General features: G+C 41.8%; 1 protein-coding gene across 2 annotated transcripts in view; it reads left to right on the top strand.

Annotated features, from left to right (window-relative positions):
- UACA (uveal autoantigen with coiled-coil domains and ankyrin repeats) overlaps positions 1 to 26,037 on the top strand; it is a 55,906-nt gene that overhangs the window by 6,202 nt on the left and 23,667 nt on the right. Inside the window, exons 1-11 of one of the 2 annotated variants that reach the window (XM_075006770.1) lie at positions 3,178 to 3,566; positions 7,476 to 7,609; positions 12,166 to 12,254; positions 13,338 to 13,402; positions 13,814 to 13,871; positions 15,278 to 15,348; positions 15,463 to 15,569; positions 16,940 to 17,121; positions 17,781 to 17,818; positions 19,216 to 19,302; positions 21,007 to 21,114. In XM_075006770.1, coding sequence (XP_074862871.1) covers positions 3,528 to 3,566; positions 7,476 to 7,609; positions 12,166 to 12,254; positions 13,338 to 13,402; positions 13,814 to 13,871; positions 15,278 to 15,348; positions 15,463 to 15,569; positions 16,940 to 17,121; positions 17,781 to 17,818; positions 19,216 to 19,302; positions 21,007 to 21,114 — 978 coding nt within the window. In that variant the 5' untranslated portion in view covers positions 3,178 to 3,527. Of the gene's footprint in view, positions 1 to 3,177; positions 3,567 to 7,475; positions 7,610 to 12,165; positions 12,255 to 13,337; positions 13,403 to 13,813; positions 13,872 to 15,277; positions 15,349 to 15,462; positions 15,570 to 16,939; positions 17,122 to 17,780; positions 17,819 to 19,215; positions 19,303 to 21,006; positions 21,115 to 26,037 lie in introns of those variants that run through there. The other variant, XM_075006769.1, reaches the window with a different exon arrangement.

The raw sequence follows: 26,037 nt of genomic DNA, 5'->3' as shown, positions 1-26,037 counted from the left end.
GTTCTCTTTAGAACTGACTTGGACGCAATGGAATCTGTGTTTTAATATGCAGTAATGCCTTGAGATAAGCGTGGTCTCCAAACTGGGAGTGGGGGCGTGCTGCAGAGACACCATGGCTGGTGCAGAGCCAGCTGCGGGGTCCCCAGCTTGAAGGCGGGGTGACCCACAGCCCTGTGGTTGCAGCTTTCTCACTCCCTTCTCCCCAGCTGCACAGCTCTCAGACAGCCATGTGGCTTGGGGAAGGGAGGTAGAAGGCTCTAGACTCTGGTTGCTGGCTCCCCTGTGCTGGCAGAACTGGGAAATTGACCAGTCATGAGCTGGTCAGTTTCCCAGTCCTGCAAGCCACAGGGAGACTGGAACCAGGCAGCTGCTTGGTTCCCCTCTCCCTGCCACTCCAGGAGCCAGGAAACTGATCAGCCCTGGTGGGCTGGTCAGTTTCCCAGAGCCTGCAAGCCCAGGGGAGCCGAGATCCAGTGTGAACATTCAAGTTATGCTGGGGTTGCAGGAATATGTTGACTGTACTGATCACTAATGTATGCCTGATTTATTTTGGGAATGTTTTGTACAAGATACTAGAAAATACATCATACGTATCTTTTCAAGGCAATCTTCCTGATTTCAGGGAAACGAAGCTTTACAGGTATTTATTTTGAGAGAGGTCAGTGAATCTGCTTCCAAGATGTGTTTTATATTGTTCTTCTTCACTGCAAGGTTCTTGGCCTTTACGCCCACTTAGCAAAACAGCTGCTCTGTGTTAAGTGAGCACTGGCAATATTACTCTGCAAAGTAACAGCTTTTGTCTGTTGGCGGTTTATTTAGCAGCTTGAGGTTTCTGCACTGTTTCCCTATTTGAAGACAGAGTCTGATCCATTCCTTACCTCTCCCCCCCCCCACCTCCCTGGGGCTTAAATAAATACAGCAATGCTGTAAACTCAAACTTGTTCATACTGCCTCGGAGGGGTAGCCCTATTTAGGCTATAGCTTCACAAATAACAAGTAGCCCTGTAACACCAGGAGACAGACAAACTTACTTGGTCATGAACTTTCATGTATAAGACCCACTTTCTTCTGATGATTGGAATAGACAAATAGTATCCAGGGTTTATATAGCAGGGATGTGGGGGTTAGAGAGGGGATAAAAAAAGGGTTACCTGTCACTAGGAGGGCCAGTTGATGAATCAAATTAAGTAGGAGGTGTCCCATTCCTGTGAATATCAAAGATTGGGGAAATGGTCCTTGTAATGCAGAAGGTAGTTGAGATCTCTGTTAAGGCCTAGTTTAGATGTGTCAGATTTGCAAAGGATTTCCAACGATCTTCCAATGTAGATGTCTCCCACTGTAATCTTGGGGTAAAATTCTTTGGTAGAAGAATGGCTACAGTTTTTCCTGGCTCATGCCAGTGGCTAGGAGCCGGGAACCAGCTCTCCCCGGCTTCCAGCAGCTGGGGAAATCTGGGTGGACAGCCAGCCATGCCGCCCTGGCTTCCCCCAGCTGGGGACCTGGGGTTTGGAGCGGTGAGCTGGTAGACTAGCTGTGCTCTTGCCAGCCCCCCAGCCCCTGGGAACTCCAGGATTTCCACTTGCGAGTTAAGAACAAGTCGAAATTGCACATATTGGGGGTTTACTGTATTGTAGAACTGGCTAGCAAGTTTTCCCTGCTCCTTTCCAGAAGGAGGTCCTCTTTATAACCTGTCCATGTTCATCCCTCTTGAAGGTGAAAGTTCATATGCATTTTCTAAAGTTCTTTGACATGTTAGTGAGTTATGCTGTTGTCAGCCCTGCAGTGCGACCTAGTGTGTGATATGTTATGATTTCAGTGGGGCTTTTAAACATATCCTTTTCAAAGTAAGCAGGCTAACTTTATCTTGGTTTAGCACGTTCAGGCTAGGCACGTGTGTTTTTTTTTCTTTTCTCCCCCAGATGATCTTTAGAGCTGTAGGAAATTGATTTGTTTCATGGTCATAAGATCACTGCTAGTATGACATGTGGTATCAAATTCAATTAACTTTTTTGTTGAATTGCTGCTGTCATGTGGAAACTTTGAGAATTGTTTGAATCGTACTTTCAAGGGAAAAAGTGTTTTGTGTGGTGCAGGGTTTGCTCAGAAGTCACATAAGATGTATGGTGAGAAACCATAGCATTTTGAGGTGTCAGCAGTTGCATGCACACCACCCCAAACGTGGACAGGAGGAGGAGGAGGAGGGATAGTGTATTGCGAAATGCCTGCCTTCCAAAATGGGTCTCCACAGAAAATTGCACTTGCACGCTTGCTGACTGTGCATGTTGTGTAGTCTTGTGATGTCCTGGGTATTTTCTTTTTTGTTACACTGCCGCACATTTATACACCCTGCAGACAAAACAGTCAGTCATGATGTTGACTTAGTACATTAAATATGGCTATTTAAGAGCTTTCAACTGTTAAATTTAAAATATGTGAAAGAGGACCCTTCCTCTTCAATACTGTTAATCATTAGGCTGTCTATTTAATGGTTTGACAGCCTCTCTGGCTCTTCTCATTTAACATGTTGGGGAGACAGACAGGCAGCAGAAGTAAGCTGAAACCTGGTTTTATTCAGAATGGGATTCATACTTGCAAAGGGAGAATTTTTTTAAAGCAAAGGCATGTGCTTTTTCTAAATTAAAATCAGACACATTTTTGTCAAAATAGAATCACGCAGTCCATGTGCTGTGTAGTCATAACTCTGTTGAAAGTCAGATGACCATAAAGCTGGTTCCAGCTTTGTGGTGGTTGGTGGAATCACTCAATCTTTTCCTGCCATTATTTGTAGCATCCTGTTTAACAGTGATAACTGTGACCCCATATAGCGGCAGTCAAAAGTTAACGTGACTAACATGTTTGTTCCTATAAGGTGAATGTTTGCACATCTGCAAAATGTGGCACCCTGGTCGCAGAGTTTCACATATGCTTATCTCATTTGCTGCCCATAAACATTAAATGTATTACTCACAGGGTGAGCATGCATAGAATGTATTAGTAGCTATTCCTTTCTATCACTCAGCTATCAAGTACTGGACAATCAAAAAATAGACCTGGGCTGATGTGAGACTGTCTGCATATTGTTTACAGGATATTTCAGATCTGGGGAATATTACTCTGGGTCAGAGTCACTGTGGCAGTCTGTGCTGCAGCACCAAGGGTGCAGAAACAAAAGCTCTATATAGGGTTTTGATGTGGAGTGCCAGAAAAGGAGCGTCTAAGTAGTAACTACAAAAGGAGGAGCTCCTGTATCTGTCTTAGGCTGTCCCTGGGCAGTCTTTCAGTGAGAGAAACCTTGTTTTTGTAACAGTTATGAAGTCTGAAGAAGATCCTGAAGATGGAGAAAATATAGTTGGAGGTCCAAGCTAAGTAAAGGATGGACCAAAATGAATGTAGGGCAGAACAATAGTGTATTGCTTAGAGCAGCCTGTTTTGAACTCTGGTTGGGTATTAGCCTTGTAAACTGCAGTAGTTTGTAACTGAATGCCAGGCAAATTATTTGCTGCTGACAGCAAGGAGCTGCAAATTCTATGATGACTTGTTGGTTTTCCTGTGCTGATAAAAACACAGTATGTATCTTGTATTTCTTATTAATGGAAGAGAGGTTTTTGTATTAAACCTTCCTGCATCTCTTTACATTTTGTAAATATTCAAGCTATTCCTATTTTGTTTTTGTTTAGCATGTGTTATGTGTATTGCCATATTGATAGTGTATAAATAGTATTTCTTTCTGGGAGTTTCTACTATACTATGGTTAAAATAAGCATGCTGTGAGCTACTTCTCAATTGATAATTTCTTGGTTTAGTAGACCAAATTAACTGAAAGTAACATATGCAGAAATCATTAACCCTTATGGTATGTTGCTTCCTTAAAACTTGGTGAAAAACTTTTTTATGGTAATTCTAATCTCATGAGCATATTAATTATGGGTATAAGAAAACAGTGGTTTCATCTGGAATATTTTTTCATTTTAAAAGAAGCTTTATTGAAGAGGGATTGTTAAAAAATTTGTTCCTACTTACAGATATAAGAGCCTGAATAGCCTGAAGATCTTTGAAAATTTCAAGCAGCTGCCTGCATGCAAGACGTTTTCTGGAATTCTCTTTGAATCTATCACACTGAATGTTAACGTGTGATTTTTCAGCCTTTTTTCATTTGTGGAGTCATAAAAATTTTTGAGTGGAGGCATGGCTCTCCTTGGACATCTTACAAATATTTTGTGGACCACAGGTTGAAAATCACTGTACTTAATTGTATTTAGAGGCAACAAGAGGATGTTCTATGCCTATTCTTTAAATTATATAAATACAAAATACACATGCAAAGAAATTTAGGTGTGACAAAAAAAAAATCCATTTTTCTGTGAGAAGCAACATATCCTTCCCAGTAAAGTACATGCACAAGTGAAGTATGGTGACTGTTTATCACAAGAGAGGTTCCAGTCATGTTTGCAAGCTCCATTGTCTAGGCATTCTGCAGAATAAGAGTTGCTTCTTTAAGTAGTAATATCAGACCTTGCTACAGCACATTAGCATCACTACAGAGGTTCAGGGTATGGATAGACCAATGGTCCCAGACTTTTTTTTTTTTTTTTTTTTTTTAAAGTGAATGTTAACATATATTCTTGGTTGATGTACCTTTTTCCTGGTTTCCTTTGTTTCATGTATGTATAAAGACTGACCAGGCTCACCCGTTCAGACCCAGGACTCAATCATAGGTTAATATTTTTGATAAATTAAGAGTGGAACAAAATATATTTCTCACAGTACATAAATTTATGTTGCATTAACAATGTCAGTTTGCAGTGTTATATGGGAAAACATAAATCATTCATCTTTTTTTTTTTTTTTTTTTTTTTTTTTTAAGAAATTCAGTTAGGTTTGCTGCTGATTGGCTCTCACTAAATCAAGAACTTTAAAATGTTTGTATTCAGTGACCTCTGGCAGCCACAAATAGCTGTAAGTTACTGTTTTTAGTGAATTGCATAGAGGCGCTAGTCTCTGCATAGCCAAGCTAACATTCCATTATAATCCTGATCTCCCTTCCCCCCCACCCTGGACTACTTCTGCCTGCAGTTTCCCTAATATTGAATTGATCAGTCTGAAGTGTTGCACGCAGGTTCTTAGCTCAGACTAGAATTTTTCTTGACTGGAAAGGGTTATTCAGACAAAGTGACGTATGTGCCTCTGAGCTAGAAAGGTATGCTGGTTTCATTTGTTGGGGTGGACTCCTAATACGTTTTGGCTTCTCAGATCTCCTGGCCCAAGTTTGTTGAAACTCTAAATTTGTGTGTGGAGGTTTGTTTTGGTTTCAAGGAGTGATGTTTAGTGGGTGAATTGCTTACTACTTAAAATTATTTCTGTATCTTTACTAAATCTGCATAGCATAGCACTCTGCAGGTACTTTGAAACAACTTTGTGAACTTTCTCATTCTTGTTCACCCCAAATAGTTGTTAATTTTGGGAACTGCCTGAGAACATCTAAAATGTTTACACTACAGTGTTAATGAGAGAGGACAGCACAGGGAAAGTCTGATCTTGTTGGTTTTCGGCATCAGCTTTTCATTTTGAAATTCGGAAGTTAAGTTACTGGTTCTACTATATAGTTCAGCCATTGCTTTTTTGTGTTTTTAATTTAATGGGCTAAATTCAACAAGGAATGGAATAAGCTGACGTAACTCAGGTGGGAATCTTGGTGCAGAAGTAAACGTGTGTGAGAGGTTTAAGCTGCCCATCAGTGGAGTGGTATAAGGGACAAAATAGCCTGACTCTCGTCAGTTGGGCAGTCCGTTGTGTGCATTGCAAGTGTAAGTTGCACGCTTCTCTTGTAGCTTGAACATGTATCAGAAGGGCAACTTGAAGGAATGTTAGATAAAAGTAGGCTCCCTACTATTTGTCAGCCTCCTTCCTAACAATGGAGGTGAGTTTTAGCTATGAAATAAGCAGATAACCAACCACTTACTTTAATAGAAGTTGGTGTCAAAATTGCTGTACTTACTTAGTATACTACTGAATGGTAGATTGGCAGAATTTGGGAGTATTTTGCTATGATGCTGCCTTCTTCTAGCCACTTGCTATCCTACACATAAGGAGCATAGATTGAATTTCATTTAAATCTCCCATTGTACTTTAACACACACATCACACCTTTCATGTATGCGTGAAAACCTTCCAATCAAAATCTGTAAAGCCACCTCAGCGTTTCTGATTAAACCTGTTTGTTGCTGTGTGGAAAACTATATTTGAAAATGTCTAGATAGTTGGCAAGTTGTAATTTTACTACCACCACCCCACTACTATAACCCCTTGTATTCTGTGCTGAAAGAGCCTGCTTGTGTTACACCTTCTCACTGCCCACTTACATTTCATACACTTGTATAGTCTCTTAACTTATAAGCTCTTTTGGGCTGGAGACTGATGTCAGCCATACAGTAGCTGAGTAGGGTCCCAGCCTGGCTCTGGCTCTGGCTTTTGGGACTCTGCCATGGTACGAATGTTGGGTGGTAATAAACATGCACTGCAGGTGTTTCAGAACACAGGCTAATTAGCTACACAACCATTTTGCTGTGTGATGTGGCTCTCGTGTTAAGCTTTTGCTGATAGAAATTGCTCCTGCATAAAGATAACCATATGTACGTAAACTTTCATGTGGCCTTCTACCCCCATGGCAAAATCTTAGTTTTGTGACTACCCCATTTTTCAAATATAAAACTGGTCTCATGACTTGAGATTTAGTATGGAATCTAAGCTAACTTTTCTGGGTCTGCTACAAAGAGCTGGTTCAAAAGTTACTCAGTTGACACCCTCATTGTACTGAATGATACTGGCTTATAGTTTCATGTTGTAGATGTGTGTTTGCAGTCAAAGATGTAGACTTTGTGTGTGGCATCAACCCCCTAAAGTGATTAGGCTGTTAATGGCTGCAAACTTTTTCTTCTTATTAAAATATCTAGTAAAATGTCTTCATTTTACACTGGGGTAGAATGTAGCATGCAGGTTGGAAAGCTGGCAGCAGGCAGCGTTGTTTCTTTAGCTGTATGCCACATGACTGGTTTTCATATTGAGCTTTTATTTGTTTAATACAAACTTGTTTTAATTTCTGGAGTTCACAGCACTCGGGTCTTTAGCAAATTCTACAGCACTCGAACACACTTATCTCCTTAAGTATGTGATATTCTATTCTGTATCGCTGCTATGATGCCATCATCACTGTAGCATGTGGGTATCTTCCTGTGGTGAATTAAGCACAGTGTCTGCCCATCTGTCATATTTTTTTCTCTAGGAAAATTCTGTGGTATCTTTTGGTAGTGGTTTTAAATGAACATGCTGCTCTGTGTCTATAGCAGATATTGACAGGTTAAACTGTAATTTAATGCCTGGCAATCAGAGCATATATTAATTTGTTATATCTTAATTGGTTCACACTATGCAGTAAACTTATTTATTTATTTATTTTTTAAACTTTTGTCTCTATGCAGCTGAATACAGATTGGAGCAAATATGATGATCGGTTGATGAAAGCAGCTGAAAGGGGAGATGTGGAAAAAATTTCATCAACCCTTTCCAAAAAGGGAGTCAGTCCGACTAAACTGGATGTGGAAGGGAGATCTGCGTAAGTAATTCCCAAGAATGCAGTGGAGGATGAGGGCACGAGTAGTGAAATCTATTTAGACTGTAAATCTTTCTTCATTATAGCACTTCAAAGGGTTTTAAATATTTTTACTGCTGGTGTACGTTAGACTTCTCCCCCTCTGAAACAGACAGCCGATTACAGAATTGGGTTTTTGTTAGCAGAAGATTTTAAGTAAACAAAGTGTGTAGAAATTCCATACATTAGTAAAATGAACTCCCTGTTGTACCATCCTGTATAGAAATTTTGCATTTCATCTAGCTGCATACCATTGCTCTGAGGCTGCCAAACCTGTCAGTAAGGTTCATTTAGTACAGGGTTGGGAGACCTTTTTTGGGTCATGGACTGACATAAAAGTCAGGTCGGGGGGGCTGAGGGGGAGCTATGTTTTGTTTTTTTGTTTTTTAAGATTCAGGGCTTCCCCCATGCCAGATTACCTGTCTTCTGGGGGCCGAGACAGAAACCAAAAATATGAGGTTCAGGGTTCAGTGTGTGGGAGGGGCTGGAAAGACAAAAAGGGGTGAAGAGTAACAGCCTAGGATAGCAAAACCGGGGTGGTAATCTGAAGGAATGTACATTGGATGCTGTGGGTGGCTGAGGGGCTTGTAGGGGATCAGTTAGGTTAAGCTATACAGAATTGTGAATGAAAGGTTTGAAGGGGGACTGCAAAGTAGCAGGTTTGGGACTGATGAGCTACATCTACATTAGAAGCATCTGTCTACAGGAGTTACTGTCAGAAGAGGTGTGACGACAAAACTTCTGTTGATAGGTCCTGTCTACGCATAAGAGCAGAAAGATCTTTTTAACCACTCTGTTGACAAAAGTCCCCCCCCACCCCGAGCATCTGTGGAGCTTTTTTGTTGACAGTTTCTGTCGACAAAACTTTGTGTATCCACAAAACTCTCTGCTGTAGATGTAGCCATACAGAAAACCTGCTCAGCAGCAATCAGTCACACAGGGCTTGATTCCAGGAATTCAGGAGTCCATGGCATGTTGGAGGCTTGAGCATAAAGCCCAAAGCAGGAGATCGAGCCAGTCCCATCAGCTGCTTCTGCAGTTTTTTTATTTCCTTCTCAGTGCACAAACTGTATATATATATCGGGGCTTTCTTGGTTGTACATAATAGCGTGTGGCAAAGGCACTGGCTCCTTGGGTGCTCTGGGGCTGGAGCACATGGTCGGGGGGAGAACAGTGCGTGCTGAGCACCTGCTCCCTTCTCCCCCCAGGCCTCTGAGATGCGGCTGTGCAGCCTGCCCTGACAGCTGCCTGAGAGCTTGGTGAGGGAGGTGACGTCCACTCCCTGCTCCAGTTGGGGACTGGGCTCAACAGTAGCTGGATGGCCCAGGCAGGAAGCAGAAGCTGCTCCCATCCCAGCCAGGCTCTTTCAAGCAGCTGCCAGGCAGCAACTGGGAAGGGTCAGCATTGAGTCTCCCTTCTGCTCTACATCTGGGGTCCTGCCCACCAGGGAGAGAAACAGAACATGCAGGGTGGAGGCAGGTTTGGTGGGATAATAAAGTATTCCACCCCCCCCCCCCCCCCCCGCAGGTACCATGGGATGAGAGAGCACGGTGGCTGTGGGGCTGGGAGGGGCCATTGGGCGAAGGGGATAGAGTTGGCACCTAAAACAGAGCTGGGCTGGTGGTGGAGAGGGGTGGGGGGCTTGAGCATCCTCCAGGAAATCTGAAACTCAGTGCCTGTGGTGTGTGGAGTAATTTATCTTAAGCTTCTTTAAAACAAACACTCCCCCCTTAAATGTAAACAAATTCTATTCCTTGAGAGGCTTTTGGCAGTGACAAAATAAAACCATCTGAGTGGGACGTTTTTAAGTCCCGGCTTGACAAGGTCCTGGCTGGGATGACTTAGTTGGGGTTGATCCTGCTTGAAGCAGGGGGCTGCACTAGATGACCTCCTGAGGTCCCTTCTAGCCCTGTGATTCTACGATAAAGTTTTATGCATGGCTCATGGTAAAGCCACAAAAGCAGCAGTGTAGATGCTGCTGTCAACATAACTGATGTCCTCCGCTATCCCAGAATGCCTGCCATGACCATGCTGCTCACTGTGCTTATCTCTGCTGCCCTGCTGGCATGTGCCCCTCCCATTTCAAAGCTCCGGGATGCATCGGACAGCCGAGCCTGCTGCTCTGTTTGGGGCACAAAGAACAAATCCTTCATGAGGAGTGCTGCCATTGTGCCCTGCACTCGTACTGCTGTGCCACTCTGGCATTCCTCACTGTGGAGAGCTCCCAGAGCCGCTTGGAGCACATACACAGGCAGAGAGGGCTGTTCGGGGGAAAGTGCTGAGCAGAGCTTTGGGGCTGGAATGGGGGCATCTCCTCTCCTTGCCTCAGGGTAGGTCAGTCAGCCTGCTCTCTTCCTCCTCTCCCCCACTTCATTAGCTGCAAAAGCACCTGACCATCTCCTGGGATGCACCTGGAATGACTGGATTGAGAAATGCACCTCCTGTGATGCTGTACCTGCCCCAAGAGGCATTGCAAACCCTTCCCAGAGTACCCTGCAGCCAGCCGCCACTTGTACGGTGCCCTGCTATGTGTCGTTGCAAGAGCTGTTAGCATGGATGCACTCTGCTGACCCAGAGAACTAGCGTAGACATGCAACAAAGAGTTTTAATTCAACTGACCCCTTTTGCTGGCAAAACTTGGTGGTGCAGACAAGGTCCAAGTGTTTCGTAAACCTCCTTGGGGTTTGCTAATTTAATTCCTTTCATAAAGGATGAAATATTGGAAAATAGGAATTTTTTTTAAAAGAATCTTCTAAACTGAAAAGATTTGAAAACGCCCTCCAGATTTTAATGTGTAAAACTGCATGTCTCAAATTACAGATGTTGAGACAGTATATCTAGGTCATTCCACAGCATTAGTACAGTTATGATTTGTGATTGGTAATGTAGTAGGTAAAATAAAGTACGATTCGATGGAACGTTCTTATGCCCATCAACCTTAGTAAAAGTTCTATCTCAGTGAACTCTTTTTGGCTATCCACCTGATTCAGCTAACCCATTTCAGGTTCCTAAGTCATCTTGAGTCAAAATTGCCAGATACGCCAAGAAAGAAGTACCCTATCTTTTGGATAGTGTCTTTTTTAGGGTGCTGCCATTCTTTAATACTTACACATTCTTTGTCTCCCTCCTCCCAGCCCCATTGCTCATGTTCCAGGAGTTACTCGGACTTAGTGGAAATATGAGTGCATGCTAATGTGGTGGACTTCTCCTGAGGGTTGGTGGTCTCTTAGCATGTTTTGTGCACCACTGCATAGGAGCCAGCCCTGGCTTTCATAAATAATTCCACAGAACAGCCCCCTCTAGGCATAAGTATTTTATGGAAGAATCTACTGGTATTGTTTTCACTGCCTCCTGTGTGAAATAGGAGGGATTCCAGATAAAAGTGGGAAGTCATCAGAACTACAACCATTGTTTTAACAGCTGGGCCAAAGCCAATAGCTCCCCTGGATTGAGGCATACTTAGCAGACATCTTAAGGGAATTTTAAGCCAATGGAGCAACCTAGTTTTCTGCAGCTTCCTCAGCATTAGAAATGGTGGACCCAACAGCACTACTTCTGGGCCCCAGTGCCTCCAGGTGCCTTTCCTGTGCTTGTCAAACTACATGGTGCATTAGCTAGTACTGTACCCAACTGAAACTGGAGCTGGGGTTGATCAGAGTGAGAGAAGCAGGCAGCTGTAAAGCAAAGGAACTGACAGTAAATATGGAAGGAACTGCTGGATTTCTGTGGGGAAGAAAGGCAAAGGCGAGAGTAAGAACTTCTCTCTCTTTAGAAAGAGGAGGGGTAGGAAAATTTTGAGCAGGTTCTAACAATTTGCTTCGTGCAAGCTGTGTTCATGCAGGTTAACAGGAATCCATGTGGCTACGTTTCAAACTGAAGTAGTTATTGTTGTTTGACTAGACTAATGCTTGATTCCAGTGTTCCCTCTAATTTTTTCCATCCGTGCACAGAATAAATTTTATGTGCACCACCAGTAGAAACACATGTAGGTGGCTGTGAGGAAAATGCTAATCGGGGGGGTAGTACCCAAATCTCTCTTGGGCAACTGCCCAAGTGCTCAGGTTACAGGGAATGCTGCTTATTTCTAGTAAATTTGGACCATTATTTGAGAACTAAAAACTTGTCAATATTATACTCGTACTCTGCCAGAAACACAGAAGTAGTGTACTGTTGGCACTGAAAGAGATGATGCTTGCTACCATGCTCCCTGCTGGATGGGCATATGGGCAGACCCTCACACATGTTCTCTTCTGCTAAGCTGGAAAGATTCATTCCTGATGTAGGAGGAAAACATTGTGCAACTTTTAATTGGGTCAGGGCATGCTATAACATTAGACTGTTCAGGCTTGAATTATGTGGGTGAAATCTGGTTGTCACTTGTGTAACGCTTCCCTGTATGACTGTGTTTGCATTGTTGTGAGCTTTGCCTTTGTTGGCGAGTGTTACCCTTTTTTGTTCTTGCATGTAAAATTAGACTATTTTAAGCCAAGAAATACATAGTATCTTTTTTCTTTCTTTAGATTTCATGTTGTAGCGTCAAAAGGAAGTCTGGATTGTTTGAATGCCATTCTTTCACATGGGGTTGATATTGTAGCCACTGATGCTGTAGGTATGTTTCCTCAAAGTTTAAGGGTGAAGCTTTCAGAAACACTTGGCATAGGTCTGATTTTTTCCCTCCCAAAACAAAAATCTACATGAAATCTTTGTAATTTACCCTGTAGTGTGTAACAGGCTAAAATAGATGCAAACTTGAGTAGGTGTTCAATATCTACTTGAAATTCTTTGCTTCCTTCTGGCTAAGAAGCAGTTTATAGTTTATGCTTCAGCCTCTGTTTTCTATGTTGGCTATAGCTTAGGCTCTCTGAATTAGATTTCCAGGCAGTAGAAAAGCTACAATCGTTTACCCTATTTTGAGTTTAAGTATTGTGGCTTCCCTGCATGTTGACTTGTGTCTACTTGTGCTATCCTAGTTCAGTAAACCTTTTTACATAAATATAAAAAATGTATTAAAACAGTATGATTTATGGCATTCAGAAAAAAAGTACCAGGAGAACTTCAAAAGGTTTGGGTGTGAGTAGTATTTAAAACCATGTGGATGCTTCTCCGACTTGTCTTTGGTCCAGAAACCAATCTGGAAATTTTCATAACCTTGACGTTCCATATAGGCTCTGAATTTACTACAGGTTGAACCTGTCTAATCCGGCAACACCTGTGATCCAGAACAATTTTAGAGAGCCAGATGTCCACTTATAAGTGTGGCCAAGTTTTCTGTGGCCCCATAAAGTTGGTTTACAGCCAGCAGTCCTGGCTCTGTGTTCTGTGTTTATCTCTAATTTTCCCTAAGTGTGTTTCAGAGCCCAGTGAGCCATGGATGTCTTGGTAATGCTGTGAGACAATGTTGACCTCCTGTGGTTTGGCAAATTCTCTGGTTCAGCATGAGTCAGGTCTTGATGGTGCTGGACTACAGGCTCAACCTGTTGTGAGTAAGGAAGCATGTGAAAAGTGGAAGGTGGTGTACTGAAGAAATAAACAAAATTTTGGTCACTTGATTTGTGTTAAATTTCTTGTTTCTTATGAAGTATATTGCTGTTCATCACGCAGTCTGTTGTCATGGTATATTTTACTTTGTTTTCATAATGTTAGCCCAACTGTAATTCCAAATTTAATATGTCTATGTATCTGTAATCCGTAGGGAGAAATGCATTGCATCTGGCTGCAAAATATGGACACGCTCTTTGTTTGCAAAAGTTATTACAGGTATTAAAGACTGCAAACCAATCTTTGTGCCGTGCTTCACATTTAGATGTACAAGAGTAATGGGTATTCTTTAAGAGATGCTATCAATTTTTTTCTAATCAATTAAAAATTAAAAGTAGTTTGTGGGACTGCATCTGCCTCTTAATGTACTTTTTGGCTTTTATAATCATATAAACCACATTTTCCTACTTGAATAATAATTTATCTACTTCATTGCGGGAAGAATTATACAGAGGTGTGGTTATTTTTTACCATTTGTTAGCATATTTTAAATATGAGAAGCATTAAGTGTTTCTAGTTCAATTATTTTTTTAGGTTTCATTTTAAGCCTGAATGACTTGCACATTGTAAGTATTGGAACTAAATTTTAATTGATTCATATCTTGTAATTAAGACTTATTCTTTTAACAGTACAATTGTCCAACTGAAAATCTGGATCTTCAAGGTAGAACCGCTCTTCATGATGCGGGTAAGCAGTGGCTTTGCCATTCTAGGAACTGCTGCCAGGAATTATTTATTTCAGTCCATTTTAAGAGGTTCTTATTTGTTACTGAAAAGAATACCTTTGTGCTGGAGTATGTACTGTACAAGAAATAGTCATAGCTTGGTTTTCTTCCCTCAGTTTGACCGGAGGTAGAAAATATTTACTTGAAGACATTTTCTTCTTTATGTCAGCTAATATCTGTAGGGTTGAGAAGCACTCAAAATCAAGTTCTGCTTTCAGGTGCCTAAAATTTTGAAACAAACCAATTGGTTGAAATATCACTAAGCTAAAAGTGACACTGGGGGCAGAGGCAGTCGGGCATGATAAACATTTTTATTCCTTTGTACATAAGCGTGAGGGAACTGGTTTGCTGCTTAAGACCTATTTTTAGATGTGGTTTTGCATTCTTACCCAAATGGCTGCTGCTTAAAATTGTGGAATTGCCATGGACTTTGTCCATGCAGAGGAAAACAAGCCTTTGGCAGGTTATCAATCAGTTTAAAAACAAGAATAAAAGAAGATAAAAAGTGCAATGCAGGCAAAGTTTGCCATTGAAATTTTAACAACCTCGCAGGTGACAGTGCTCTGAATAGTGGTGCACAGTGTGACTAGACTGAGATAACTTAGGCAGAATCAGTCTAAATCCTTCCCATATTCTGTGCTTCTCTTTAATGTTTTGGAGTGTGCTTGTATGTTCATTTCAAATTGCACAAGCTTTCGAGAGCATAGGGCCAGAGTTCACTGAATCCTAAAGCACAAGATTCATGTGTATGTGTGTTGAAATTGACTTGCATGAGAAACAAGGTATTAGGGGTTAGAAGCTGGGTTTTGGTATCCTGGAGGGATCTGACATAGCTACTGCTGCAAATGACAGTACTTTTTACCTAAGTAAGTGCCACCTCCAGCATAAGACTAAGCCTTCTTGTTTAGAATGTGTAGTACAGGAATGTTTGTTCCTGCCTATGAACTTTTCTTATGCTATAAACTCTCTCATGTGTGCCGAAGAACATAGCAGTCACTTTCCGAGGAGTCATTCAGAAGCATGGCACGATGTCAAAAATAGTAAATAGTTAAATTCACATTCTGTGGTTTCTGCATTGTCTTGCATAGAATAAAACACCAGGATCTCTTCGGGGTTTGAGTCCTAGAATCCTTAGTCCATAGCCTGTGAGCAGCATTCAAAGAATGCGTAGCTCATGGTGAGGAGTGTATGTTGGGGGCGTGCGTCATGCTGCCCAGCAACTCCAGTGGCTAATTACAGGCAATAAGTTTGAGTCCTCTCTGCTCCTGCAGGGCTGGAGCTGTGGTGGCTGCAGAGTGGAGTTTGGCAGAGGAAGGGTTAAAAGTGGATCTGTACCTAATCCAATTTTTCTCTTCTTTGTCTTCCAAAGCGATGTCAGACTGTTCCTCTAGTATTCAGCTGCTGTGTGATCATGGGGCCTCAGTGAATGCCAAAGATGGAGTAAGTCACTAGTTATTGCTATCCTTCCTTCTTGCCCAAATGGAACGGCTTGCTGTGTGGTGGGGCTGTTTTCTCCTGAGGCTGGGCCCTTTCCCAATTTTCCCTGTTTTCCAGGATGGGAGGACACCCCTGGTGCTGGCCACTCAGATGTGTCGTCCAACAGCGTGTCAGCTTCTGATCGGCAGGGGAGCTGATGTGAATGCCAGAGATAAACAAAACAGGTAATAGATGCCATTGGCTATGTTGGCGAGGTATCCGTGTTCTTACACAGGGCGCTCCCTCCTCTTTCACACTTCCAAGTTGTGAGATAAACTTATAAAACTGCACAGCTGGGCAGTATCCTAACCTGAGATTCACTTCAAATGGGGATTAGCCAGTTCACGTGCTATAAGTAAATGAGAGAGCATTCGCAAAATGCATATTTCCACCAAGATCCAGAATTTCCATGACAGTCTTCTATGTTAGTGTACCTCGTCTTTGTTTGTGCAGTTGAAAGATTGGTGACTCATGTAGAGATGCAAGCTGCTGCTTATAGTGAACTAGCAAGAAGTAGAGTGGACAGGTGGAAGACCAAGAGAAAAAGACTTGCCTGTTCTCTGAACTCAGGCACTTGTGAAAAAATGTATCCCTCCACTGTTGCCTGGCTACAGCTTCTGTCCCAGGTCCCATTAAGGCTCCTAAGTGACTTAGGTGGTCTTGTAACTTTTACTTGGTATGTTTACATATCTGTACTCTTGCGTTTCATGCACAGCCACTTCCTCCCCAGTATTTTTACTTGCTTTATAAATACGTTATGCTGCTGGGTAGATGGGTGCCTTGTTTTGGCTAGAATATAAGGCTGCATCTAAACATGCCATATACATGCCCCTCAAAACTTTGAGAAAGCGGGGGCTTCTGGAAGGAGGGTTTCCTTCTGGAATATCCCCATGGGCTGCGTGTCTACACGTCTATTTTGGAGTCCAGAAGAGCTGCTTCTGAACTCCCAATCACATGGCCATATGCTAATGAGGCATGGGAAATTTACATCTGTGCCTCATTAGCATCATCTGGGCTGCTCGTTACCATGCGCCTTCCAGAAGAAGGGCCATATGTAGACACAGCCTAAGAGTTTGCATGAGTGCTTTTTGCAAGGTGTGTATGCACTTGTTTGGGTGGGAGTGCATGATTTCACACCCCGTCAGCGTGGCCTGAGGGTTTTTGTGTGACTCTTTTGGTATTTTTTCCATAATATTTATAATTTTATGTGCTGAACTTCTTAGCAAAACTTAGACTGGAGGATGGGACAATAAACCTGTGTTTTGAAAATGAGTCTCTTGAGGTGAATACAAATTAGGTTTATTTTCATTTTCTCTGTGAATAAAGCTTGCTACCTGAAGGTGTTTATCAAAATAATGCTTTACAGATTAGTGAAACAGAAATATTCAATGACATGAAGATGCATTGAGGAAAGGTTTTCTCTAAGCATAAGCTTCTGTAATTGAGTTTACAAAATAGTAGTTATTACTACTTTTAAGTAAGCTGTCCTTTGCCAATGTTGTCTCCTCCCCCTCCTCAAGTGTCTCATGTATGTGGTCTTTCTCCCTGCCCCCAGGACTGCTCTGATGTTAGGCTGCGAATATGGCTGCAAGGATGCAGTCGAAGTTTTGCTCAAAAATGGTGCAGATGTTAGTTTGGTTGATGCCTTTGATCATGACTGTTCTTACTATGCAAGAATTGGTGACAATATTGACATTTTGGCCCTAATAAAGACTGCCATTGAGGATTCCAAGAAAGGTATGAAAAGCATTGCTTTATATGTCGCAGAGTTCTCTCTTCTGTGGTGTTAGTTTTCATGCTTGTTATTCCTCTGACAGCGAGTGTCAGCTCTCGGGTGGGCAGATAGTATTAATACAAGCATTTTAAAGTTTTAAAGGAAAACTTGTCTCAATTGTATTGTGAACAGACAGTGTCTTTTTGGAAATACACTTTTTCAACATAAGGATGGATAGTGTCACCTTATGGGATGCTAACATTGTAGGAGAGACTGTCACTTTGATTCAGAATGTGAACATTTAAATTATCTAATTCTGGGAAACTCCATTATAATGTTATGCTATTACCAAAACCTAACGTTGTGCCCAATGTAAATCTGCTATACATTTGGAAATTCAAAAGCAGAAATGATACATTTTAAATAGGCTTTGTTGTTAAGATTGCTACTGATATTGGTATATCAGGGATGATGAGAAGCAGTTGACCTTACTTGCAGTAATGCTCTTTGGCTTTGTGATTCTTTCAGTTAACAAATCAGAAATGCAAATTGTTAATTAGATATTCCACCAATATCCCTCTTTGATCAATGTCTAACTTGAAATAATTGTGTGTGTGCCCTTGTGCATGTTCGTGTATACATGTAATATAAAACTAAAACCCTAAGTTTTCTTGGTTTTTAGCAAGGGAGTTCATGAAGAAAGGACAGCCTGAACCAAAGGTAAGACCCTCTTTGTATGCTAAATGTCTCAATCACTGAGGGAGCTCATATGTTCATATGCATTACTTATACTGCATGTTGTATCCTTCTAAAGGTTCCGCTTTTTGGCAAGATGTTGACTCCCCCCTCTTCTTTGTCCATGGTTGCTGCTTGCCTAGAAAGAGCCTCCCCTCCCCATTCTGTTATAGCACTTCTCAAAATGAATAGTGACATCCCTATGGTTCTGTCCAATGTTCTTTGTCAATAAAGCCTCTTCTGTTGCCCAGAGCTGCACAGGAGTGACTGGTGAGCACAAAAGTGGCTGTTTGTACGCTGCTGTACTGTCACCAAGCACGTGGCTTTGCTTGTGTGAAAAGGCAGTGTGTGAATATGAATCCATCCTCAGTAGGACTTTCTCTAAGCTTTTGCGCCATCAAAATGATCCTCTGTGGCTAATGCTGAAATGCTTATACAGAATGTGACTTTTGCAGGTGCTTCTGGGGTCTGTAACTTTGATTAATGTGCAGTAAATGGTAATATTGCTTTAAATCCCATCCAAGGGCAAGGCCAGTAAAAGTAATTCATTCGTTAAATTATTTTGCTAAAGCTTTTTTGAAAAACTGCTATTGTATAATTTCCCTATAATCCAGCTTGTATGTGAAACATTTCCAGGCCTACTCGATTTAACCTCACCTTTTTAAATATTTGCTCAATAGTACTTCATGTTCCCCAGAAGTTAATTTTTAGTTACTAAAATTGTCTGGCTCCTGTAAGGGAAAATCATTACGTTGAGCATCTTTGTGAATGTGAGTGCTGATTTTCATAATGTGTGTGCATGGTTATTTTGAAGCTTAACTCTCCCAGAGTCTGAATGCATTTTGAGACTTGATTCTAGACCAGTTAAATCAGTTTAGAGAGTGAATGGAAGACTCCCTAGCAGAGGGGACTGCATCAGTGGTGTAAAACCACAGTAGCAGCTCATACACTGTTTTTGTCTAGGCCACTTGCATACATAAGAGCTCCTGGGGTGGTGATCTTGCTGACTGCTGGCATACTTTAGAGTAGGCTCAAAGCGTCTCTGATTAAACATGGACCTTGGTGCAGAAGCGATACTTCTCTTCAGCTGTATTCAATGCTTGTTTGCTGTGAGTGCTAAGTTGACCCTTGATATTTCAGGGATATGGATGTTTTATTCATTTAGGGATTTGAAATGGGATTTCTCTAGATTAGGTGGACACTTATGTTATCCTCTATGAAACATGGCGTAACAGAATAAGCGTGAACTAATAGTAACACTACACCCTTGGAGGTGTATAGCAAAGTATAATGCTGATATCAGTTGGAAAATCTTGGCCTTGCATGTTGTATCCAGAAGGTGAAATAGCATGAGTTTATTTTGTTTTAATTTGCAATAACAGGTTATTAATATGTCACAGAAGAGGAGTCAGCTCTATGCACAAGAAGTGAACTTCAAGCAATATCAGAGGGAACAGTTAAGCATACAGGTAAATCAGAATAAAAAGATTAGGAAGAGGTTAGCGCTTTGCCTATTTTATGCGATAATGAACATGTGTGCTTAAAAATGAAGGTTTAGTTAGAAATCACATTGTACATTCCCATAATAGGACTGCGATATTTCAGTTCTGAGCATTTAATTCAGTCTAACATCGCTGATGTGCAGTGTTACAAGGGTGTGATTTGTTACCCTTCTTTTAAAAAGGGAGAAAAAATGTCTGCAATGTCTTAACAGACTAAAAAGGTTTAAGAAATGTCGTGCATGTAAAATGCATATTAATTAGTTCAATCAGACACCCAAGTTTGAGCCATTAAATATTTCTCATTATGTATTTGTAGATTCTCTTAAGTGCTGAATACCTCCTGTTGAGTGAGGGATGAAGGTGGCTGCTGCCTTTCAGGATGGAGGCAAAAGTGAGGGAATTACTGGTCTCTGATGGAGTCTAGTACTCACTAGAGAAAATATCAATGTAAAAGCAAGACATAGGCTTCAAAAAATTTACCTGGTCTTTTCCTCCTAAGTCATGAGACACTTACTAATTCCACCTAATACCCATGAGCAGGCCTTTTTCAAGCTACTTCCCCTCTTTCTGCCCTGTGTTGTATGTGGCAATGTGTTCTGCAAAGGCTTTTATTAGCTAAAATAGATATATTCTGTAAAGAGTGCTCCAGTGTTCATAAATAGCAGTGTAATAAAAAGCAAACTCTTACTACAACCTTTTGAGCGTTTCACTGAATTAAGGAAAATATAAAAATAAATATATATTAGCCAGTGTCTTACCAAAGATGAATTTGCTTGCTAGAATTGTGAGGATAATCAATGGCATTTCCTTCCTCAGCTTATTAGTGTACCAGTATTTTTTAAAAAAGTGAAAACACTGAGGAACTAACATTTTAAATTAGGGAAACTAGCAAATTTTAAAACAAGGATGCTGTTACGAACTAATCTAGTATATAGCAATGACTTGAGGTCCTAGGTCCCCAAATTGAGAATCATGCAAACCTTATTGTAGCAATTGTACTGTTGAAGTACCTTTCTATGTACATTGTGAGAAGTTACAGTAATGGTAGCTTCTAACTCTGAACTTTTAGCTTTTGTCAGTATAAATAGGCCCCATTGACTTTTTTTTTTTAATGTTGTAAATGGTCTTTTAATAGCAGAAAAAATTAAAATGGCTGATAGTTTTAGAAAGTATGTATCTCATTCTGATACAGGATACTGTGCTAATTTTAATGGCAGAACAGTGAATGCATTTGTTCTGGCTCAACAGGCACGATGAAGGTTCCATCTGATGCACTTCAGACATGCTGCGTATTAAAATACTATCATGATGCCTCATGCTCACGAAGAGGCTTTACCAATACAGTGGCTGAGTTTCAGTCCTCTTGTATTTAAAAAAAAAAAAAAAAAAAAGTGTATTTTAATATGTTGACAGGCAGGAGGTTAAAGTCGGTCTTGAAATGCTGTCAGCATTGGCATTTGGACAGGGAAAGATTATATTAAAAACCATGTGTGTGCTACATCCAGGGACAAGCATTCTAGTGGTGGAGTATCTGGAGGCTCTTTATATCATTCTACCTTTAAACTCCTCTAAAGCAAGACTGAAGATGTGTTACGAATTTTGTTAAACAAGCACTGGTGTTCTGAATGACCATAATCGTTTGTTAAGATGTCTAAACTTTCTTTGTTGAAGGAACTGGAGGCAGAAAATGAAGACTTGAAAAACCAACTAAGAGACCTTCAACAAGAACATAGAATTCTTATAGACCGAGTCAGTGTACTAGAGCTACAACTGAATGAGGTAAATAGATTTTGTATAATATGCATTTAAACACTATCAGTCATCTAACTTGAATAACAGAGACATTCTTTTGAAGTTGGCATAGTAGTGCCTTTAGTGCCTAAAGTCTTGAAATGGAAATTTCAACAATTCACAGTGAACTGCACCTTTGAAAAAGGACACAGGGATTTATTGTTGGATTGCTAGTTATCATAAATCAGATGTTCCACCAGGAAATCAATAGCGCCTCTGCTTATATATCTGTGGGAAACAGAATTACTTAACTCCAAAGTTCAAAGTAGGGTTTTTTATTTGATGGTCTTTGATGAATAACCAATGCTTGTTTTGAAAAGCATATGTTTGGGAAGGTAGTCACTCTCCCTTTCTGAAGGATTCTTTATTGACAGGGCCTTACCAGTTTCACAGAAATGAAAAATGTGTTATGCACCGTGAAAAAAAGCCTTCCCTGTGAAATCTAACCTCCTTCTGGCTGCAGGGAAGACCCTGTGGGAAGAGGAGTGCTCCTAGCAGCAAGTTTTGGGTGGGGAGAGAAAGGACTTGTCCTTCCCATATATGGTTGGTCTCACTTGCTGGGGGTGATTGGACCCATCTCAGTGTGCCTTTCAATGCTGCTGAAAGCTCCAGCTCCCAAGGTTCCTGCATCTGGAGGAGACTTGTCAAGGTGTGTCTGCTATCCTCCTGCTCCTGGAAGTTCTGCAGTCAGGGAGCATCGAGTTCTGAGTCACTGCTAGGCTGGGGAGAGACAAAACTTGTCCTTGATTGGGCAGGGCAAGATCTTCCAGGTAGCACTGGGGTTGGGACTCCTATCCTTACAACACTGAAATTTCAGATGTAAACAGCAGAAAACGTGAAATTGACCAGTTTAAAAACTTCTGGCTTTGCAATTGATCAAAATGGGCTGTGGGTTTGGTAAGGCGCTGTTCATCATTCATTTTAATTTCACAGGCTGTGTCTACACTACAAGATAAATTTGATATTTACTAAATTCAAATTTTTAACCTTGTTCTTATAAATTCGCATTTGTGTCTACAAACCTTCTGGAAATTTGAGCCACCATTTCTCCGTGTTTGAGTTTCTGTGTCCCCATTGTCTTATCTGATTTTGACTGCGTGAGCAATGCACTGTGGGTACCTCTCCCACAGTGCCTTAGCCCTGGTTGCTTGTGAGTGCTTCATGTAAGAATCCCAGAATTCAGAGCACCCAATAACCACGCAAAAACAAACTGGAGATCGTGCCATTTTCTCCAGCATTTTCTACGTCACAGTGCTAGCAAAAGCACGGATACCCAGTTGTTTCAAGTCCTTGCACACACCGTTGCAGCAACTTCCCAGACTGTTGTGCAATTTTGCTGTCTATTAAAAAGCACCGTGGTGGTTCAGTATGACAATGATACTGATGCTGGTTTCGAAGAGCAAGTCTTTCAACTGCAGTCTAAGAACTCCCAAGTGCAGGCTGCCCTGGATGCATTGCTGGCAGTGGAGCAGTGGTTTTGGACTTGTGGTGCCATCCATGTGTGCTGGTCTGACATCATTTTGGAGTCCTGGGATAATAAGCAATGAGTGCTGAAACTTTCACATGTACGCTTTTATGGAGCTTTGTGATGTGCTGGTCCCTGCACTGAGGCACAACAACACAAGAATGAGACTGGTTGTAGTGGTTCAGAAGGAAATGTCAATCACTCTGTGGAAGTTTGTAGTGCCCAACAGTTACCTGTCAGTGGCAAATTAATTTGGGGTGGGCAGATCTACAGTGGGGTCTGTGGTGATGCAGGTGGCCCATGCAATCTGTCAGCATCTCCTCAGGAAGACTTTGACCCTGGGAGATGTACAGGCTATAGCGGATGGCTTTGCTGCTTTGAGATTTTCTAACTGTGGTGGGGCAACAGATGACACGTGCATCCCCATCATGGCCACGGCCCATCTGGCTTTTGAGTATATAAACCAAAAGAGATACTTTTCTGTGGTTTTACAGGCATTGGTAAACCACAAAGGTTGTTTCACTGGCATCAACATGGGATGGTCAGGGAGGATTCACGATGGACGCATCTTCAGAAATTCTGGACTGTACAGAAAGCTCATGGATGGACTTTTTTCTCAGGCTGGAAAATCCAGATTAGCAACGTGGAGACTCCTATTGTAATATTGGGCGACCTTGCTTACCCTCTGCTCCCTTGCCTTATGAAGCCCTAGACAGGAGCCCTGGGCCGCAACAAGGAAAACTTCAATCACAGAGTCAGCATGTGCAGAATGGTGGTTGAATGTGCCTTTGGCCATTTAAAAGAGAGGTTCAGATGCCTCTTGACCAGTTTGGACCTTGATGAAACTAATGTCCCCCACAGTGATTTCAGAGTGCACTATTTTGAACAACATTTTGTGAATCTAGGCAGGAGAATGTCCTGTCCATTTGGAATTCTGAGGCTGAGGCCATCAGGAGGGCTTACTTGCAGCTGCCTACATGTTCATTCACCAATAATCATGCGGAAGCAGCAGCAATACGGGACACTTCAGAATGTAGCTTCATGCATTATCTATCACGCACCTCATAGTGATACATTTCTCTGTAATACCAGCCAAGCCTGCCCCCGCACAAACTGATTAGTGCTCCCCACCAAACGTGAACCAATAAATCAACCCTTGTCTTACTGAAAGAATGTTTTTATTTGGTGGGAGGGGGCTAAACTACAGGAAGTAGAATGGATGTCAAGGGAGGTTTATTTTCCTAAAAAAGGACACCTGTGCTTTCAGCCCTTCACTCACCCCCGCCTGGTTCTGTCTGCTGCCTGTCCTCTGCAGACCTTGGCTTAGTGGCGGGCACCTGTGCTATGAGCCCTCTCTCTGCCCTGACCAGTTCCCCACGATGATTTGTGTACTCTACCACTCATGCATGCCAAAAAAATCACACCGAGCTCAAAAGAATAAGTTGTTTTTGAGGGAGGAGAGGTTTAAGTGTCAGAGAAAAGAAGACTTGTCAAAGGTGGTGCAAACAGCCTTTTGCAGTGGCCTTTGGGGCTACAGCATCAGGCTGTCCTTGCCCTCCCTTCTTGCATTTGGGGACCACAATGCTGAGGGGAGATTGGGGGGTGACCTGTCTTCAGGAGACTCTGGGCAGCCATCAGCAGAGCCTGCAGTGCTGCTTTGGGAGTCCTTCTGCGGTTGCAGCATGGAGTGCAGGACTCCGTTTGGTTGCTCATTGCCATTGCGAACTTTGCCACTTGCTCTTGCATTTTCTGCTGCCACTGAGCTGTACTTTGCCGACACTGAGCTGTGTCCCTTGTCATCTTACTGGTTTCTGACTCAGACTGCTCCATGTGCTGCAAGATCAGATCCTGATCCTTCCTCACCCTGTCTGCCACACTGGGAATGGCAGCTGTAAAGTGAAGGTTAAAATCAAGGTACAATTCAAAGCATTTCGCTATGGAATAAGAACATAAGAATGGCCATACTGGGTCAGACCAAAGGTCCATCCAGCCCAGTATCCCGTCTGCCGACAGTGGCCAATGCCAGGTGCCCCAGAGAAGGAGAACAGAAGACAATGATCAAGTGATTTATCTCCTGCCATCCATCTCCTGCCCTTGTACTGAAGGCTAGGGCACCATACTTTACCCCTGGCTAATAGCCATTTATGGACCTAACCTGCAAAAATTTATCGAGCTCTTTTTTAAACCCTAATAGAGTCCTGGCCTTCACAGCCTTCTCTGGCAAGGAGTTCCACAGGTTGACTGCGCGCTGTGTGAAGAAAAATTTCATTTTATTAGTTTTGAACCTACTACCCATCAATTTCATTTGGTGTCCCCTAGTTCTTGTATTATGGGAAAAGGTCAATAATTTTTCTATATTCACTTTCTCCACACCATTCATGATTTTATATACCTCTATCATATCGCCCCTCAATTGCCTCTTTTCCAGACTGAAAAGTCCCAGTCTCTCTAGCCTCTCCCCATATGGGACCCGTTCCAAACCCCTAATCATCTTAATCGCCCTTTTCTGAACCTTTTCTAATGCCAATATATCTTTTTTGAGGTGAGGAGACCACATCTGCACGCAGTACTCGAGATGTGGGCGTACCATAGTTTTATATAGGGGAAGTATGATATCTTTTGTCTTATTATCTATCCCTTTTTTAATAATTCCTAACATCCTATTTGTTTTACTAACTGCCGCTGCACACTGCGTGGATGTCTTCAGAGAACTATCCACTATAACTCCAAGATCCCTTTCCTGATCTGTCGTAGCTAAATTTGACCCCATCATGTTGTACATGTAATTTGGGTTATTTTTTCCAACGTGCATTACCTTACACTTACCCACATTAAATTTCATTAGCCATTTTGTTGCCCAATCACTCAGTTTGCTGAGATCTTTTTGTAGTTCTTCACAATCCCTTTTGGTTTTGACTGTCCTGAACAACTTGGTGTCATCTGCAAACTTTGCCACCTCACTGCTCACCTCATTTTCTAGATCATTGATGAAAAAGTTGAACAGGATCGGTCCCAGGACTGACCCCTGGGGAACACCACTAGTTACCCCGCTCCATTGTGAAAATTTACCATTTATTCCAACCCTTTGTTTTCTGTCTTTTAACCAATTCCCGATCCATGAAAGGATCTTTCCTCCTATCTCATGACCGCCTAATTTACATAAAAGCCTTTGGTGTGGGACCGTGTCAAAGGCTTTCTGGAAATCTAGGTATATTATGTCCACTGGGTGCCCCTTTTCTGCATGTTTATTAACCCCTTCAAAGAATTCTAATAGATTAGTTAGACATGACTTCCCTCTGCAGAAACCATGCTGACTTTTGCCCAACAATTCGTGCTCTTCTACGTGCCTTGCAATTTTATTCTTTACTAGTGTTTCTACTAATTTGCCTGGTACTGATGTTAGACTTATCGGTCTATAATTACCAGGGTCTCCTCTAGAGCCTTTT

This window comes from Carettochelys insculpta, chromosome 12 (genome assembly GCF_033958435.1).
Source record: "Carettochelys insculpta isolate YL-2023 chromosome 12, ASM3395843v1, whole genome shotgun sequence".
Classification (NCBI taxonomy): domain Eukaryota; kingdom Metazoa; phylum Chordata; order Testudines; family Carettochelyidae; genus Carettochelys; species Carettochelys insculpta.
The sequence above is the reverse complement of the archived record's forward strand: the minus strand, read 5'-3'. Positions and strand labels throughout refer to the sequence as shown.